Source organism: Phoenix dactylifera, chromosome 15 (assembly GCF_051530095.1).
Source record: "Phoenix dactylifera cultivar Ajwa chromosome 15, Ajwa_hap1_PhDact_Kaust_v1.1, whole genome shotgun sequence".
Taxonomy (NCBI): Eukaryota; Viridiplantae; Streptophyta; class Magnoliopsida; order Arecales; family Arecaceae; genus Phoenix; species Phoenix dactylifera.
In genome coordinates this window covers 23,020,085-23,038,105 of record NC_143204.1, presented here as the reverse complement: position 1 = coordinate 23,038,105, position 18,021 = coordinate 23,020,085, and the positions used below count along the sequence as shown (strand labels likewise).

At 38.4% G+C, this 18,021-nt stretch overlaps 2 protein-coding genes across 3 annotated transcripts; one reads left to right on the top strand and one right to left on the bottom strand.

Annotated features, from left to right (window-relative positions):
* Positions 1–815: 815 nt before the first annotated feature.
* Positions 816–2,557, top strand: LOC108511253 (uncharacterized). Its single transcript, XM_017842439.5, has one exon. It carries the CDS (start codon positions 1,010–1,012, stop codon positions 2,285–2,287), a length of 1,278 nt encoding a protein of 425 aa, XP_017697928.3. The 5' UTR covers positions 816–1,009; the 3' UTR covers positions 2,288–2,557.
* Positions 2,558–3,285: 728 nt separating this feature from the next.
* LOC103705780 (polyadenylate-binding protein-interacting protein 4-like) lies at positions 3,286–16,945 on the bottom strand. 2 transcript variants are annotated; one of them, XM_008789634.6, is made up of 15 exons: positions 16,711–16,945; positions 15,897–16,060; positions 15,662–15,823; positions 15,359–15,489; positions 14,920–15,110; positions 14,201–14,378; positions 13,870–14,106; positions 13,101–13,222; positions 12,878–12,947; positions 12,747–12,780; positions 10,985–11,280; positions 10,686–10,829; positions 7,887–7,988; positions 7,688–7,750; positions 3,286–3,662 (listed from the first exon to the last, which is right to left on the bottom strand). In XM_008789634.6, the coding sequence occupies exons 2-15, from the start codon at positions 16,027–16,029 to the stop codon at positions 3,633–3,635; spliced, it is 1,893 nt and encodes a 630-aa protein (XP_008787856.3). In that variant the 5' UTR covers positions 16,030–16,060; positions 16,711–16,945; the 3' UTR covers positions 3,286–3,632. The 2 variants fall into 2 exon arrangements, with proteins under 2 accessions (XP_008787856.3, XP_008787857.3); XM_008789635.6 differs by having other exon boundaries at positions 15,897–16,054.
* Between the last annotated feature and the right edge of the window lie 1,076 nt (positions 16,946–18,021).

Here is an 18,021-nt window from a genome sequence, read left to right as displayed (position 1 = left end):
TTAAAAGCTTTCTCTACATGATTCTCCTTCCCCTCCCCCTTCAATTCATGCTAAAGAACAACCCTTTCCTAAATAAGTGGGAAGGGCAATTCTAAAATTTTATAAAAACCTCGCATGATAATATTTTATAATAGAGATAGGCAGTTGTATCACATTGCATCGAATTTGAAATTTTAGTGGCTAATTGATATTTTTTAAAACTTTTGGGGTCTAAGTATAAACAACCCAAACTTGAAGGGAGTACTTCTATAATTTTACAAAAAAAAAAACCTAAAAGAAACAAGCCTTTGTAGGTTCAAATAATTGTTCCTCCACTATTTTCCTAATTATATATCAATTTAGGTTCTAAAATCTATGATCAGTAGACTGATAATACCGCACATTTAGACATCGTTTTTCTTTTCTTTTCTTTTCTTTTCTTTTGTTCTTGGTAAACTGCATTTAGACTTCGGTGGAAGTCAAATGTGGAACCCAATGAAAATTAGGGACCTAGAACCTTGACAAAGTGATGATGAATGGGTCAAGATTTTTGAGTTCTGAGCCCAAGCTCACCAAACCTTGTCCCTCCAGCTAACCCGTAGAGCATAGCAGCGTAATTAATTCCATCGTTGCCAGAACCAAGAGAGAGTGCAGAAAGCCAGCTGGGAAGAGAATCATACTCCAGCCAGAGGAGGGGAACCCCATTAATTATTTCACCCACACCATCCTTCCGAGTGTTTTAATGCAAAAAGCCACCAGCTTCTAAAGAAAGGCGCATGAAATCCACCAGGTCTACTATGTTATTCCACGCCCTCCACACTTTCACTCCCCCCACATCACGTTCTGACAAAGGTCATGGGGCACTGCCACAGGTAGAAGGGAATGATTCCACTTTTCAGCCTCTTCCTCTCTCTCCCTCTGTCTCTCTCTCAATTGCACTGCTCGATGCCCTTCTTCATGTGTCCTTGCTCTCCTTCATAAGTAGGCACCTGCCACCAAAAGTGGACCACAAGGCCTTAGTTCACACTATATGAAGGGGCTCAGGACGGTCTCTAGGTTTACTCACACAGCAAGGATGGGTCATTTGATCTCGCTTCATGTTGTACTCTCTCTATTCCTTCTCTTTCCCTCGCCGTCCCTTGGGAAATTAGGCCACCATTCCCCTCCATGGCATTCGCCATTTTGGCCGCCCAACCACTACCATGGATTACCACCAGCAGCACCTTATACTCGTAGTCCACCAGAACCTCCAAAAACACCACCATATGGGTACAAGTCCCCACCGCCGCCGCCGCCGGAGTACAAGCCGCCCATATACAAGCCTTCACCACCATCGCCACCACCGGGATGCGAGTCGCCACCACCTTACAAGTCTCCACTGCTGCCTCCGAAGCCATACAAGCCCCCACCAGCGCCACCTCCAATATACAAGCTACCACCACCACCACCACCTAAATATAAGCATTTGCCACCAAAGACATACAGGTCTCCACCACCAGCACCTCCAAAATACATGCCGCCGCCGCCGCCACCAAAATATAAACCTTTGCCTCCAAAACCATCCAAGCCTCCATCTGCGACACCTCCAATATATAAGCCACCACCACTGAAAAATAAACCTCCACCACCGAAGCCATACAAGTCTCCACCACCTCCAATTTACAAGCCGCCACCACCACCATCTCCCGAACATAAACCTTCACCACCAAAACCATGCAAGTCTCCGCTGCTGCCGCCTCCGAAATACAAGCCGCCGCCACCGAAATATAAACCTTTGCCGCCGAAGACGTCCAAGCCTCCACCACCGTCGCCTCCAAAGTACAAGCCGCCACCACCAAAGTACAAACCTCCGCCACCGAAGCCATACAAGCCTCCAACAGCGTCGCCTCCAAAGTACAAGGCACCACGACCACAGTATAAACCTTCACCACCGAAGCCATACAAGTCGCCACTGACACCATTACCACCAAAATACAAACCTCTGCCACCGAAACCTTACAAGCCTCCTGGCCCTCCACCAACCCCACTTCCAAAATACAAGCCACCACTACCACCATCACCATCACCATCACCAGTATATAAGCCTCGAACACCACCTAAACATGAATATTGCGAGTCACCACCACCATCTCCAGCACCCATGCACAAGCCTCCGCCAAAATACAAGACACCACCTGCACATAAGGCCCCGGCGCCACCACACAAGCCTGGCTACAAGCCGCCTCCACCACCATATGAACCACACCCTGTTTACAACTACATTTCGCCGCCGCCGCCACACCATCATCAACCAGGAGTCCACCAGTGACCTGGAACTCGCACGATGAAGGGATTCCTAATGGGCATTCTACTAGGCCGCAATATGATCTACCATCAAGCTCTCTCCCACGCCAGTGCCTTGGTCATGTTTAAGAGACATCTAGTAATGTTGAAGTCCGGTTAAGAAGCATGTAACTAGATCTTTTGATCATTATGTATGGCACAAGCAAAAAATATATGAATCATGACTTGCTAGCAAAGATGCTGGTTTCATCTGTGTGATGAAATGAAGCGTTTGAAACAAGAGATTTATTTTCAACCGTGAGGCATTTATATCACAAAGCTCAGAACAAACTATCTTAACCCTTCAAATACTAAAACATGCTATAAGATCAAACACCATCAAGGCAATAGCCAACATATCCTGCACGAATTCAGCCCGAGCATTCTTAATGACCAGAAACCAGTGATTCCTTCGTCCTAATTTGTTGCACTCCTGTTAATTAACCATAACCATAATGAGCATACAAAAATGCTACCATCTACTAAGTCCAGCTGGCATCTTTCGACCACTGGAAACCTGATCGCAACATTGCTGGCAAGCCAAAAGAGGTCACAACTAGCTCATCCTGTGAGACCGCCAGGTTTTGAGAACCGTGACTCTGGCTTCAAACTAGCTCAGCTTGCAGAGTCACTGGATTTTGATAACCGCGACACGGCTTCAAACTAGCTCAGCTTGCAAAGTCACTGGATTTTGATAACCATAACCAGGTTTCAAACCCCGCCCTCACCCAATTTCGATTAGGGTTTCTCCCATCCTATTATTTCATAAAAGAAAAAAAAAAAAAACAAAGAAACCTTTGGTGGCACTTTGTGCTCACCGGAAAAGTGGTTCAGGCTTTTGTGCTCCTTTGCTTTGACAACCTTCATTTCAGATTGCTGATCTCATTCAAGTTCATTTTCATCTGGTAAGCTCCTGCAAGCACCACGCAAGTTTCTGCACTTATTTATTTGCATAAATGCACCACGCAAGAATATCTCAGGACCTTTCACAGGAAACCCACTGTGATACACACACTGTTTAACCAATGAATATCACCAGATAACAAACAATAATATTTCGGAAGATTAAGCCAGTATGCCACATCAGCTCTTTTCTTCCAATATCAATGAAAATTGAGTGGTTCATAATAATTTACAACTTCATAACGTTTCTCAATAGCATTCACTTGTCCCGGGCAATTGCAGAAGTGATCGAATCCTATGGGCCACAATATTTATCCATGTGCCATATCAATGTGTTGGAAAGTGGTGATTCAACCCAATGGTCAGCTCTAGGTTGGCAGCACGTCAGTGGAGGTCCACGAAACCACTGGAGAACGATCACTGTTGTATTAGAAATTTCTCCCTTTGTATGGCATTTCCTGTAACATTAACAAAAAATCATACAATAAAGATCAGAAATTATGAAATCATGGCTACAGCAAGGTAAAAGATGATCATAAATGATACATGGCTTCTCAAATATCTTTTTTTTTTCTTTCATATATCAGAATTAAGATCATCAATGGTAAAATAACTAAAGTCCACAATGAGTTTTAGAGTGCAATGATTTTAGAGTTTTTTTTATGCTGAAATATATATGAATTGATATATTATATGGTAAAAATTATGGACAACCAAATATGGAAGTTTATTTCGACAGAAATCACTTAAAAAATCTTGCAGACATCACCAAGGACTTGATAATGTATATAATGATTGCATAAATACATGATTGCAAGCAAATTTTCTTCATTTGAGCTCCTTAATGCATTCCTTCTGAAGCAGAAGACAACAACTGGCTGCATGCAAATGGCTTGAACCAAGCATTCCCTCTAAAGATCACACAGATGTTTACTCATGCTGAGACAGCACTACAAATTTTTAGGATCAATTAAGGGTCATTCTTTACAATCTCAAGTGAGATTGCAAAATTAGAGGATCAACCAGCTAACCAGTCCATACTTAAGTTTACCAACTCTTCAGCAAGGAAATGTTCAACAGATGCCCTCGGCAATGTCAACACGACTCTGTTTTTAATAAAAGAACAATGTCTTTCACTCCAATAGAGTAAAAAGAAATCTGAAACATGATCTCAGCCACCATACATAATTTTGTCATCTTGCTCATTAGTTTATAAGCTGCATTGCATCTTGGTTTAACTATTTGCTATTGCATTTGTTTATAATCTTTTGTTTTGCATTATATTAGTCTCATAATTTAATAATCTAAATTGGTCTAGTTAATCAATGGCATTTGCATTGCATCATCTAACAGAGCATATAGGTTGGATCTTTCCTGTGTCTTATATTGATCCAAAGTCAATCTAAGTTATGATATGGTCATTATTAGATCTAAAATTATAAATAGTAAAGGTAAAGCAGACCACTGGATCTCAAGCTACAACTCTTGAAAGGTATAGCATTTATTATACCCAGAAATAATCAAATAACTTAAATTTGATGTCTCAACAGAAGAACTTTTATTGACTTTTAGTAAATTTAAATTATAATATTAAATTATATTATTCACTTGAAGGTAAATTTACTTGCTTAAAGGTAGGGCCATTATTCACTTTTATAATATTAAATTATGAATATTATCACAGAATTTTGTAATTAATGTGGAATTTTGAAATCATATTGAATAATTCAAGTTTTATGCCTCCCATCATTGGATCACTAGCATAATTAAATGACGGTAACCAACTTTGAAACTCCCTGAACATGAACTACGGAAGAGGTTGATTGTGCTAATTGACCATAACCATTGGGTCATGCATAGAATCACTAAAAATAGAATAGTGGATGCCCCAGTTGCTCATAATTTTCGAGCAAACATAGATCACCTCATTAACTATAAAAAATTACATCAAGTGACAGACTGGCAAACAATCTGGACATCCCTAAGCACATGAACAGCTGTTATACTTAGCTTTAGATGTAGGAATTTCATTGAGTCTTCAAAGACTAGATTCCTAGTGCTCCTGTCCAATTATGATCGATTTATCCACAATTGAAACAATTATTGATTTTTACCGATAATCTTCAATTGCTAGATTCAGAGTTTGTTGATCTTAAACAAGTGGATACTTAGCCACGATATATTCAAAAGATAGAACGTTTATCAACCATGACTATTTTGATCAGGTCATAAAGTAAAATGTAGAGCGAATAATCAAACCTCAAGATCGTCAACAGCTTAACTCAAATTTCAATCACATTATGAGCTCTTCCTTAGAACCATGCATTCGCATATCCTTGACGGAGAAGGGAAAATTTAGAAAAAAATAGTTCATTTTAAGATTTTTATTGTGTTTTAGTATTTTATATTCATAATTTTATGTTGCTTGTAGAGTCCTGGTTTAAGTAGAATTGTTGTACAAGAATCCTACTTTATGTATATCTTAAGCCGGGGACTTCACAAATTTGGATTTGATTTCAGCTAATTTAAGTATCTTTTTATAGGGAAGACAATGTCCATATGGAGACTGGCTACTGAGTTGTTATTTGTTGCGAAAACACCAGTGTACTTGTAGAAAAGAGTAATGAAAAAGCTACTAATGGATCCAATACCTTGCCACTAGAAAGCATTAAATGTAATTTTTATTGCAAGGAAAATTTTTCTTGAGGCCAAGTTCAATCTTAATTTCCCTCTCTTCTTGGTGTCTTGATCTCTGCTTACATAATCATTCTCCACATGCACTATTAACTGAATATCAGTTATGGATCGATTATGGACTCCCTTGTTTAGTCTCAACCCATTTGAACACTATTCCTCCTACACTCCCATCCAAAAAACTAGGTGCCAGATTTATTATACCTCTTGTTTGCCCTTATCAGCAACCGTCATCACCAGTATGAGTCCTCAAGCCCAAGAAAAAAAACTAATCTAGCAATAGCTCCCATACAGGAGAAAAAGAAGATTATCAAAAAACTAAACTGAAATTTAAATGAATATAAATCTTATCTTGTGGGAATGGCCCTTACCCTCCACGCAAAACCATCAAGAAAACTTGAAACCCTGAGAAACCTTGACTAAGCCCTTATGTCTAACAACTAGTTCTAACCATTAAACTGAACTCGTTAAACATATATGTCAAGTCCTTGTCACACAACCTTCAAACTAGATAACTTCGCTCAAATGGACCCTCTGCATTGTGTCATTGAGACACCCTGAAATCAAACATTACAAAATTGAAATAGACTCCTTGATGTAAGCTTATGGTCCCCAAAAAATATATGACTATGCTTAGCACCAAAATAACTATTCAATCAAATCTAAAGACTCATCAGTCTCATTGCAAAACAGAAACGGTTGCACAAAAAGAAGGAACCCCTGTAAATTTGTTCTCCTTAACAAAGGAGAAGTTCACATCATGTCTAAATGGCATATTTACTTTAGAGCTAAAAGTACCCATCTACTATAGTAACAATATAGAATCATATATAAATAATTTCAACTAAAGTTTCAAGGATATATGTATACTAGATTAGCAAGTAATTGATTTCATAAAATTGATAAGATGTTGCACTTCATTATAGAGAAGCATTGCAGATCTTCCCTTCCAATATTTCCTTCTGGGCGCACCTGCAATTACCAACTTGGCAATGACATGATTTGGCAGTTCTAAGATGCTAATAGAAATGTGTTCCATGGTATCATTTTTTCCATAATAACAAAAAGGAAATAACTTGGTGGCATGTTGAAGATGATCAAAACAGTCTAAGGCTTTGACCAAAATTAAACATTTTGAACAAAACAATCTGAGTTTTTGCAAGGACTGAACCAGAACAATCAGTCAAAATCTATAAAATTCTGTTTTGTCCTGTTTCAAAAGTTTTGGCCTGTCTCAACAACAATACCAAGCATCAATCTGGCTGTAGCAGCAAATAGTCACTTGGCCAGATTTGGTCATATGATTTTGCATGTTAAAGGGTTTCAGCTAATTTTCTCAAGAACTGACTGAAGTCAATGGACCATTAATTGCCTGCCAAAAGGTATGGCAAATTCAAAAATAAAATTTGATGGACGTATCTTGGTCTTTAGGACCGTCATGTTTAGTTTATTTGTTAATAGTAGGTATATAATAATAAACAAATGACCAAGATTTTGTAGGAAATTAACGACTCTTTGAGTACATGAATTTTATAGAAAACTAATAATCCAATCATTAGAAACAAACTATTTTTGGTAGGATCTGAAAATTTTTGGAGGCGCACAGTGACCACATCTAAAGTTCCTACTTTATAAATATTAATGTTAGTTTATTTCCACAGCCGAAATTTTGTAAAAGGAAAATTATAATTACATGCATTATAAAAGAGTATTCACTATGAAATTGATTTGCTAGGAGGAAACACTATTAGTGGTAAAACCAAGAGGAAGAAACATAGAGATAGCTCACAGCTGGATAAGTTGGCATGTAATAAACTGGCCGAGGCTGCCCAAGAATCATCTGCTGTCCATACTGCAAAAGATGATATTGATGATATCAGTACCTCCGTTCGCACACATCAGGCAAGTAAAAAAAATAATGAAGTTGCAATCCTCATGCATAGATTCAAGTTATATTATAAAAGTTCAGATATAGGCAGATGGCATACCAAAGGAGGACCATTTGGATGGATAAATGCTTGGGGAGACTGCAATTGTGCAGCCTGTGGACTGTAAACAACAGGCTGGTGCCCACCAAAGGTCGGTCCAATCTACAAAAATCATTCCATGTTAATAAGGGGTCTTGTTGTGACAGAAATCTAAAACTGCAATTCAAACTACAAACTACAACAGAAGGCAAAGATGAGCCAGCAATCAAAGAAAAGAAAGTATAGATAGAAATAGGCAATCTGAACTTCTACTCGAAGAAGGGAATGCAAGAAGCCAAAAATGAATCATTCCCCATGAAACTCTGCAAGAAGTACACCGAAGTTCAATACTTATTTTGGAAAATTAGTAGCTCACAGAGACCATTAGTAGGGGTGTAGATGTAACTATTGGTATCCATCAGGGAGAGTGCCAAATCAGTATCAGTTAAGGAGAGTATAAGTTTTGGCAGACAGAATCCTCCTTTAACAAATTAAAAAAAAGGTTTCTCTAACAGCTAATAAATAGCTTCTGGAAGCATAAGTGGAAAAATAAGACTAGTAATTCGACTCATGAGTATTGTTATGACCGATCTGCCAAGCCTCTGCCACAAGTTTAAAAGAGTAAATTCCAAACAACATCACCAAACAGGTCACCAGCATACATAACTTGCAAACAGGAATAAGTGATGAAATTTAATCAATCCTTTTCAAAGCAGAAATTGATAGTAGAACATGACAAGCATCATATTTGTACAATATATGTTAGACAACATCACGACTAATTTAGCACTCCACTCCCAGTTGGAGAAGTGCAAATTTCTCGCATTAATTTGGGACATCAAGTTGCACGACATGGTGGTATGAACATACAATGCACCGTAAAGGTGGGTCAGCGGGTCGACCCCGAAGCAACTGCAGTCAAACCATTAATCTGAAACGTTATAAATAAAATATTTTACACTTTTCTAGAGCCTGATTCTATCCATATCATTGCCCTCTGCCCCCAATTTCCCTCAATCTCCCCAATCCCTTGAACTTTCTTTCATCTAATCTTTCAAGAACCTGATGCCAACAATAAACAATGGCAAGGCTCCTCCAGCAAGCCAACCAACCTAGGCCATCTTGGACCTGCTACTATGCCTCTTTGCCACCTCCTCCATCACCCCTCCCCCTCGAATGACCACAACTTCGCTGCCTGCGACTAATGGTGCACCTCTCTGTTAAGGTGCCCACTCCCACTCCCTCCCAAGGATTGAAGCATTGGTACCGAGGGTGGCACTGGTTTTCCTAGGAATGGTACAGTACCAACCCATACCATACCATCTCTTAGGATGGTGGTGCCTATTGATATCTTAGAGCTATTCAAATTGAGGGTTTTTTGTTCTTTGTTTTTAATTTTTTTGAGGTTTGATATACATATGGATATTAAGTGGATCTTGTTTTCTTTTTTTATGCATAATATTGATATGAATTGAATTAAAGTTCATCTGATTGTTTACCATATTGATCTGATTGACATTTGTTACTTTATAGCAGAATCAACTGCGAAAGCGAACTGCCTCCAATGTAGGAAGAAATTTTGTTCCCTAATCCCTGTGACTCATTAATAAAACATACTTTGACAGATGGATGCAAAGTTCATAGATTTGTAGCTGGAAACTTCAACATTAGTTTTCATCGGGTTTCCAAATTTTTTTGGTTGAATAATTTTAGTATGTTTCCTTTCGTTATTGAGTCAAATAATTCTATTTCTACTATAATTTTGTACCGAGCTTAATGCGCGATCGATTTGTCTTTCACACTTCACGCTGCATCAGCCAACATGGGCCTTCACCTTTTGATGAAAAAATTGTCACCCTGATCAGGACGGGTATCCTACTAATTGTCCCAGCCGGTACCCATTGAGACAACTGGTACATCTTGATTCTATATTGTTTGGTATCCCAGAACTCATACTGGTGCTGATTTCATGTCAAAACAGTACAATGCAACTACCATCCCATTTCACCAGTTTTTGAAGTCATGCTGCCTCCTCTCCTGCACCCACGACAACCATGCGGCAGATCAAAATACTAGAATTTTGATTCCCCCTCCTCAAAACCACTAGAAGCCATCGTGGAAGAAGATAGAGAACCCAACAAGGGGGCAAAGAAGAGAAGGAAAAGGTAGGAGGTAATAGACGGGATGAGGACCTTGCTTCGATGATAGTAACAGCATTGGACTCGAACTACTCCCCTTCCCCAATCCTCCTGGCCAAGTCCGCCACCCTGAGGGTTGGCAACACCACCCTCGCACTCACCGCTCCCAACACTGCCCACTCCTTTACCAGTGATGGCGTCCCCCAGGGCATACACAACCACCTATGGTCATTGATTTAGATGGGTTGAAGATTGTGTTGAACTGAAAGAGTCACATGGGTCAATAGGTCAGATCAATGGTCATCCGAGTTTTTGAGAAATCCACATCTGGGATTGACTTGACCAGTGTAGGCTTACAAGTCATAGGTCTAGCACGTCAACCTGCTCAACCTGATCAGATCTTAAAAAATGGATGTTATTTCTTTACATATTCCATTTTTAAAAATATTTGAAAAAAATACCAACCAAAATATTTACCCGTCTACGACAACTTCATTTTAGAAAATTGCTAATCGAGGCCTCAGATAAACAATAATTTGGGCAACAATGAGACTTTATATATGAAAGGGCTAAAACTAGTTTGCACAAAGATGGAGTAAATAATAACATTATATACTAAAACTTGTTTTAGTAATTTTAGTAGAAGCAAGACTTGATGGAAAGGTTGTCCCTAAAAACTCACCCCCATGCCCATGGATATGCCATGCATATGAGGGGCAGCTGATATGTTGCTGGCATAATAAAACGATCCATCAGATACTGGTGTGTGCAGCCTTACAGAAGCAGATGGCATAAAACTTTTAGCATTAGGATTGAGCTTGAATTCCTGCACCACAAAAACAAAAAAAAAATAAACTACTACATAAAACATTTAGAGGCAAAAGAAAAGAAAATAGGTGCCAGTTAATCAAGTCAGGAACCACAGCTTGTAGCAAAAAATTACAGTCAAACTTGGATTTCAAGCATGGACAATGATCACACCTTAGCATTAGGATTCAATGTTGACTTTTCTGAAGATAATGATCCTACTGATGAGCTTGGTGATAGACCAGGACCACCTGAAACTGAACCAGCACCTACACACTCAGAAGTCGATGATGTAGAACAACCAGGTCGTGGAGAGGTATTTACAGCTTCACTAGCAGAAGACAATTTGCCAGATATTGCAGAATCTGAAGATTCACCAGCTGGACATTTATTTACTTGAACAGAAGATGAAGGATCATATGTAGCAGCACTAGGTGACAGTCCTTTAAGATGTGTTGATGGGTGTACATCTGCAAAACATGCAGAAATTTGCATATGGGAAGACATAATTATATATTTGCAAAAGCAAAACTAGAGCAACACTAAGTTACAGAGGAAAAAAAGTAATGCGCAGACAGGTATAACTGCATAATAACCAACCCTGCAGGAAAAATACTACTTGATACCACCTGCAAAATTTCCAATCAATATATTTCAGAATGGTAGCTACATAGTGTACAATTTTGTACAATCATATATATGTATATGTGCATGTGTATACTTATATGTGTAAGTATGTTGGTATCTATATGTGTATACACATATACATACATACCCACATACGAGTTGCACACTCTAGCCCTCTCCCCATAGTCAATAAGGTAGGTGGGAATAACATTAAAATCACAATACTCTTAATTAACAAGTCGAGTAACTCTTGTTGCTGATAAACCATATGATTTCAATAAACTGACCAAAGCAATAGCGAGAACTGCTTTACCATATCTTCTTTGTTCAAAATATCTAAAATCATGCAGTACAATTTTTTCCCATAGAGGGTCATGTAGGCTTTGCTGCAATCCTTCCTCGCAAAAGTTTCTTTTAAGGTTTTAATTGCCTTTTTTTCTATCAACTATGTGCAAAAGCTACCCAGCACTCCTCTTAGTAGGTCCATCTATGACTTTTTATAAGCATATGTAGGTAAAATTCGTGAAAAAAATAAAAATTCTACAACATAATTGAAATTTCCATCTCCATATGCAATGCTGATGCCTCCAACCCTTATTTTGCTCGGAACCTTTTATAATTTATAATATATTAGCACCCATTACATGCGATGCATGTAAGCGAAAGGTGTAGTTCCAGTGTTTGGGACATTTTCAGACTAAGGGAGAGTGGAGTCGATGCAAGGGTGGAGTCACACCACCGAGCATTCGCAATCTAATAGCAAGATGCGCAAAGCCCATAGTTGACCTCATAAACTTAACATAAAGCAACATTTTTTAAAATGAAACCCTAAATTCTAACATTGGAAACAAATTTTACATATAATAAACACATAAAAGAATGGAATGAACTTCTCTCGAGTTTTAGATTTAATATAACAACCAGCTAGCATAAAATATTTTTCGGTATCCAAAAACCAGTTTCTAAAGGAGTTCTGCATACAAAACTCATCATAAAGTTAATGTTCAGGATAAACTGTTTAATTAGTTAAGACGTAAGCTGTATCTCAAAATATCTTAACTCCATGCTTACTAGCATGTTTTAAGCTTCTGGTAGATGGTTTTTTTTTTTTTTTTTTTGGGGGGGGGGGGGGGGGTTCGCCACATGTATGCTTATAACTATATAAAACTGCAAGTTCAGGTGAAGAAAACAGTGTTTATTAGCTTTTTAAACTACAAGGTCACCCAAAACAATCAATTATATTAATACTAACCAAACATATATATAAAAGCAGAAATGTAAAGAAAAAACATATTAGACTTCTACTGACCCTTGGACTTTGATGTTTGAGCCTCCTCAGAAGCCTGAACAAGGTGAATAAATGAGTCAGATGCAAGTGAAGAGGTGAAGATGTTCATGTATTTATCTTCATAAAAAGTAGTGCTACTCAACATTACTTACAATTCTATCTGTGCACCCATTCAGCAAAATCTTTTCTGCATCTTGATCTTTGGTCGTCTTCTCATCCAATCTAACATAGAGAATGCAAAATTGAAAGATTGATGTGATAAAAAATATAAAATCTCCATCCTTGATAAGCTCATATATGATTGCCAAGCTAGCAGAACAAAAATAGGAAATTTCAGGAAAGAAAAATAACAACAATAATAGTTAGGCTGCAAACCTGTTCTTCTCATCCATGAACGTGGAACTCTTTACAGGACAGACGGAGGTTGGCCAAGTAACATGGTCAGTGAAACCAGAAACATATACATCCTTATCAGCAGGTATTTGAGAATCATCATCCTACACAATACAAAAAATGCAGAAGATTCTGCTCATCTAAGATGATATTATTTTATTTCATTTACTAATCATTATCAAATAAATAATCAAAGAAAACCTTTGCCACTTATTTTCCTGGATTTGGGTCTAGATGTCAAGTGTTCTATACCACCATTTAAGAAACATTATAAAAAGATTACATTTTCTTAGTCCTTTAGAGTTTCTAATCAAGTCAAATCATAAAATCAGACTATAAACACAGTATTATTCCTTCACAAATATACAGAATCTGAGGAGAGTGGTTAAATGAGAGAAAAAAATGCAAGGTTTAGCTGAATAGTTTAACAGTTTAAACTACCATAAAAACCTACAAGTAGAGTTGCAACACTATTTTTCATACACACAGACACACACTAATAATAGCAAGCACATATAGTGAGAGAGCTGAGAAATCACAACTGTAAAACCAAACTGTCATAGAAAATCCATTTTGACTTGTCACAGGATGGGTTGACAATTAAAAAAGTTTGGAAGAGCCCATATTAACTTCTCTATAATGTGATTCAAAAGGCCATATAACCCACATTATTCACAAGGAAACAGCATGTAGCTCTTCAAACATTTCAATAGATAGGGAAGAGAGAGGGAGAAGATACTCAAAGCCATACCGCTGACGAGCAGGTAGATGATGCCTGGGCTTCACTCTTAACTTTCTTGCTTAAAACCTCAGAATATGATCTACCGATGACAGACCCAAAGGAGCCTCCAAAAGTTTCCACATTGCGAGCATCCAGAAAAGAGCTTTCATTTTCTTCATATCTGCCATCATCAACTTCCCTTCGTACCGCAGAATATCTGCTCTCCTCGTCAAGGTCAAAATCTTCATGGAAATAAATACCTCTTTCCTGTTGAATGAATTCAAAGAAGTTACATACCATTAACATGCTAAGAAGCATGGCCCATTAAAAACAGTCACTATGGATGTTACAGAAAAGTCACCTCAGCTAAATGATGATCGTGAGTTTCTTCTCCCTCAATTTCTCTAGCTATTCTTGAAGCTTCAATTTCGAGTTCTCTCATTTGAGGACCTCTCTCAAGCTTTGTTGTGTAAAGCTCCTCATTGAAGGTACTCTTTACTCCAAACAAAGTTTTATTTGTTTCAAACTGATCCCAGTTCCTGATTTAGTAGGTTTTTTGGAACAAAGCAGTCAAATTAATTACAATAAAGTTAGTGACCTTACAGATGCTAATGAATTGCTTAGGAAGGCATAAAATATCAGGTAAATAAAAAGAAGAGTAGTCCAATTTAAGATAGATGGCGGACATATAGAGGTTCTCAACTTAAGAAAGAAAAAACTCTAGTTTTTCTAAGAAAATGCAATTCTGAAACTATGTATTGCAAGCATGCCTTATCTAAGAAATAACAGGAAACTGGTAAACAATTGAATTCATGCTTGATAATGCATATAAAGAACGAAGTGATGCTAAGCACATAATCCGAGAAGAATCCAAACATTAAAATTTATTTGTGATTGGGTTAATGAGATGCACATTCAAAAAGAAACATATAAATTGGACAATAATTTAAAAGCAAAACTTATAAAGCCATCATAACTTTAAAGAGAAAAGGGAGGCATGCCGTTACGATGATGCAACTAGTTACATGAAGAAAATTCTAGCAAGCTGACATTCAAGTTAAAGAAGTTACTAATGCCCACCTATTCCAAGTTCCATCAAATATATTCTCCAATTCGGGGCATGCTGGATCATCTTTGTCAGGAATCCAGCGCTCTAGCTCTCTCTCCACCTCCACATGATGAGGATGAGAAATAACAGAATCTATCAAGAGGTCATTGCGCTTCTCCTTTGCATGCCCATTCACAAATTCATCACTACTTAATGATGCATCCTGATATTTGATTAAACATCAAATGCACCATTATTAAAATCTCTACCAGAAGTAAGACATGTGACATAATTATACAACAAATTGCTAATAGAAGTAAAATAAAAGAAAAATCATTTAGCTGTTTAAAGTTACAGTCCAAATCCTATTTGCGTAAAGAGAGTAACTTTAAAATGGGCTCAATATATTATAATCAGAATTCATAAAGAAGATGAAATAATAGAACATCACAGACAAGAAGCTAACAAAACCTTTGCAAAAATATGGACAAGTTCTCTTGAAGTTATGATCATAGTCTGAGGTTTTTTAACTGCATCATTAATCTGCTTCTGCTCCCTGACAGAACCATCCTTAATCACTCGAGCCATTTTCAAAACAACTCCTGCAAATAATAATCAAATATTTGATGGAAATGCAATATAAGGAGGTGCTGACAGCAAGAACGAGAAGAACATTTGCTTTGCAGGCAAAACAAGAAAGAAAAGTATCTATAATACTATCTACATCAAAATCCTTCCACAAGGCAGAAGCATACAACAAGCACATAAGCATACCGAAATCTTTGTCAGCACTTGCTGAGTGAAAAATTCCAGATATTATAGACCCATTTTTCAAAAGGACTTCCACATGCTGACCAATAAGACATGTCGTGATGTAAATTAGTCGATCATGTAAAGGACCTGCAACGCCTCCTACTTGGCTTCCATTTGCTAAACCTGTATGAGAAGTCTGTTAGAACTAAGAATAGGCAACACCACAAGCAAGACTTGAATAATATACATGAATTACCAAAAGTAGGAGAAGTTGGCTTTCCGGAGTGCATCCTATTAGTATCCATCCTGGCCCCCGTCTCTCTGTCAACTCTCCTACGGCCAAAGCCATTGGAAGAAGATCTAGTCGGCACAGCTTGCTGGAGATTCATTGTCGACTACAGATTCTGACCGAACCTGGAACTATCATAAGATGATTCATCAATCACATCTCAACAAAATCTGATTCTGATGCAAGGAAGATAAAGAACAAGTATTTACAAAAACCCTTTTCTGCTTCGAAGAGTGTGTCACTCATGAAGCGATTCGGGAAGAACAACCTTTCTAAATCGCCAGAGCCTGGACTAAGAAATGAGTAAAGCCCTTCGACAAACACTTTTGGTAAGAAATATGAAGCAAAATACTGGAAACTACTGGAGAGGATCTCCTCATACCAGCATAAATTGTCAGAATACATCAACAAGTGATCAAGAAACTAAAAGATTACATAGCTATTTCCAACGGGCATGGATTCCTGGAAACACGGATCATCAGATGCTCAAATAAGCTTGAAAACCCTAAAAACGAAGCAGAACCTCGGCACCACGGTTGCTAAACACTTAATTAGAGGTAATACCAGAGTCAACATAGAGGGCCTACAGGCTGGACCGAGAGCGGCCCGTCCCAGCCCGATCAAAACTAGGGCGCACGTCCAGACCAATCCATGGTCGACGGAATATATAGGGTGAAAGGGGCAGGCAGCGGTGATCTTGAGCGGAAGCAACGGCCGCCCGAATCCCGGCGTAAGGGGATCGATGTAGAGAGAGGGGGAAGAGAAGTAGGGGGCGGCTTACCAGATCCGGCGAGGGCGTCGTCCCTTCGGTGCACAGCCGGGGAAGCTAAGGAGATTAGAGAAGGAGAACGACGACGACGACAGCAACAACGACAAAGGGGCGGCGGAATACCAGATCCCGTAAGCGGCGGAGGCGGTGGTCCGGGCGGGGACGGGGACGGGGACGGGGACGGGAAGGGCTTTTTTTTTCTCTCGGGGGACGGTAAGTGGGTGATTAAATGCAAGTACGTTCGAATGCGTGTGTTATATATATATATATATATATAGATAGATTCAAGAAAAGCACGGTGACTATAAAAAATAATGATTATTGTTTAGATATTTTACGGTTACTTTGGCTATATCCAGAATAATAAAATCATTAGATAACTATTGATAACTATTTTACGGTTATTTTGGCCATATCGAAAAATTTTCTCACACGCGTCCCAAATGCATGCAAGTGTGCAGGTGTAAAACTAAATTCCCTTCCGTTTTTGCAAATCAACTTGACTATTATCAGTTTAATAAGTCAAATACTAACTTAGCCCGAAGCACTAATACGATTGATACTACGAGAGCACTTAGTTTGGCCTTTTGACCCTATATTATATGATGGATCTCGAAAGATATTTTGGTTCAGATGTTCGGACTAGTCATTAATAGCCATGTTAAGAAAGAGCACTACCCATCGGAACGTTGTAGCGCCTTTCATTTTTCGAGAAATTTTTTTTTTCCGGATTTCATTAGATTAAAAACCTAAATCTGAATCTGAATCTTCCCAGCAATTGAGATCCGCCGCCACCTTGACTTTCTTTCTAAAAAGGATCATGAGAGCAGCTACCCAGAAGAGAAAATAATATTGCCAGAAATAGTGTCCTGCATGCATGGGACATGCAAATCCTAGATATTCTCTTATCAGACAGGGAGACGCTCTTTCTTTGCGGCCAACTTAAATTTGGCCTGGGTACTAGAATTATGACCTCCTGCGGAATGTTCCCATAAGTTCATACCAAAATATTATGCCATTGTTTTTATCCACAAAGAAAGTATTGATACGATTAGCCTTTGGCATCATGAGATAGTATAAATTAAGAACACTGGCAAATATGATGAAGCCACAAGATATTTAGGCCTCCATGAAGGCCCCCCTCCCCTCCTCTTCTTCCGGAGTGGAATGAACGTTGAATTATTAAGTACAAAAAACAGTGATTGTCAATGATACAATTATTTGGTATTGTATGCAGAGCGTTTATTGACAAAGAACGGCGAAGAGCTGCAAACAAAGCAGATATTGGAAACTAGGGACAAGATGAGCTCACTTATGCTTGCA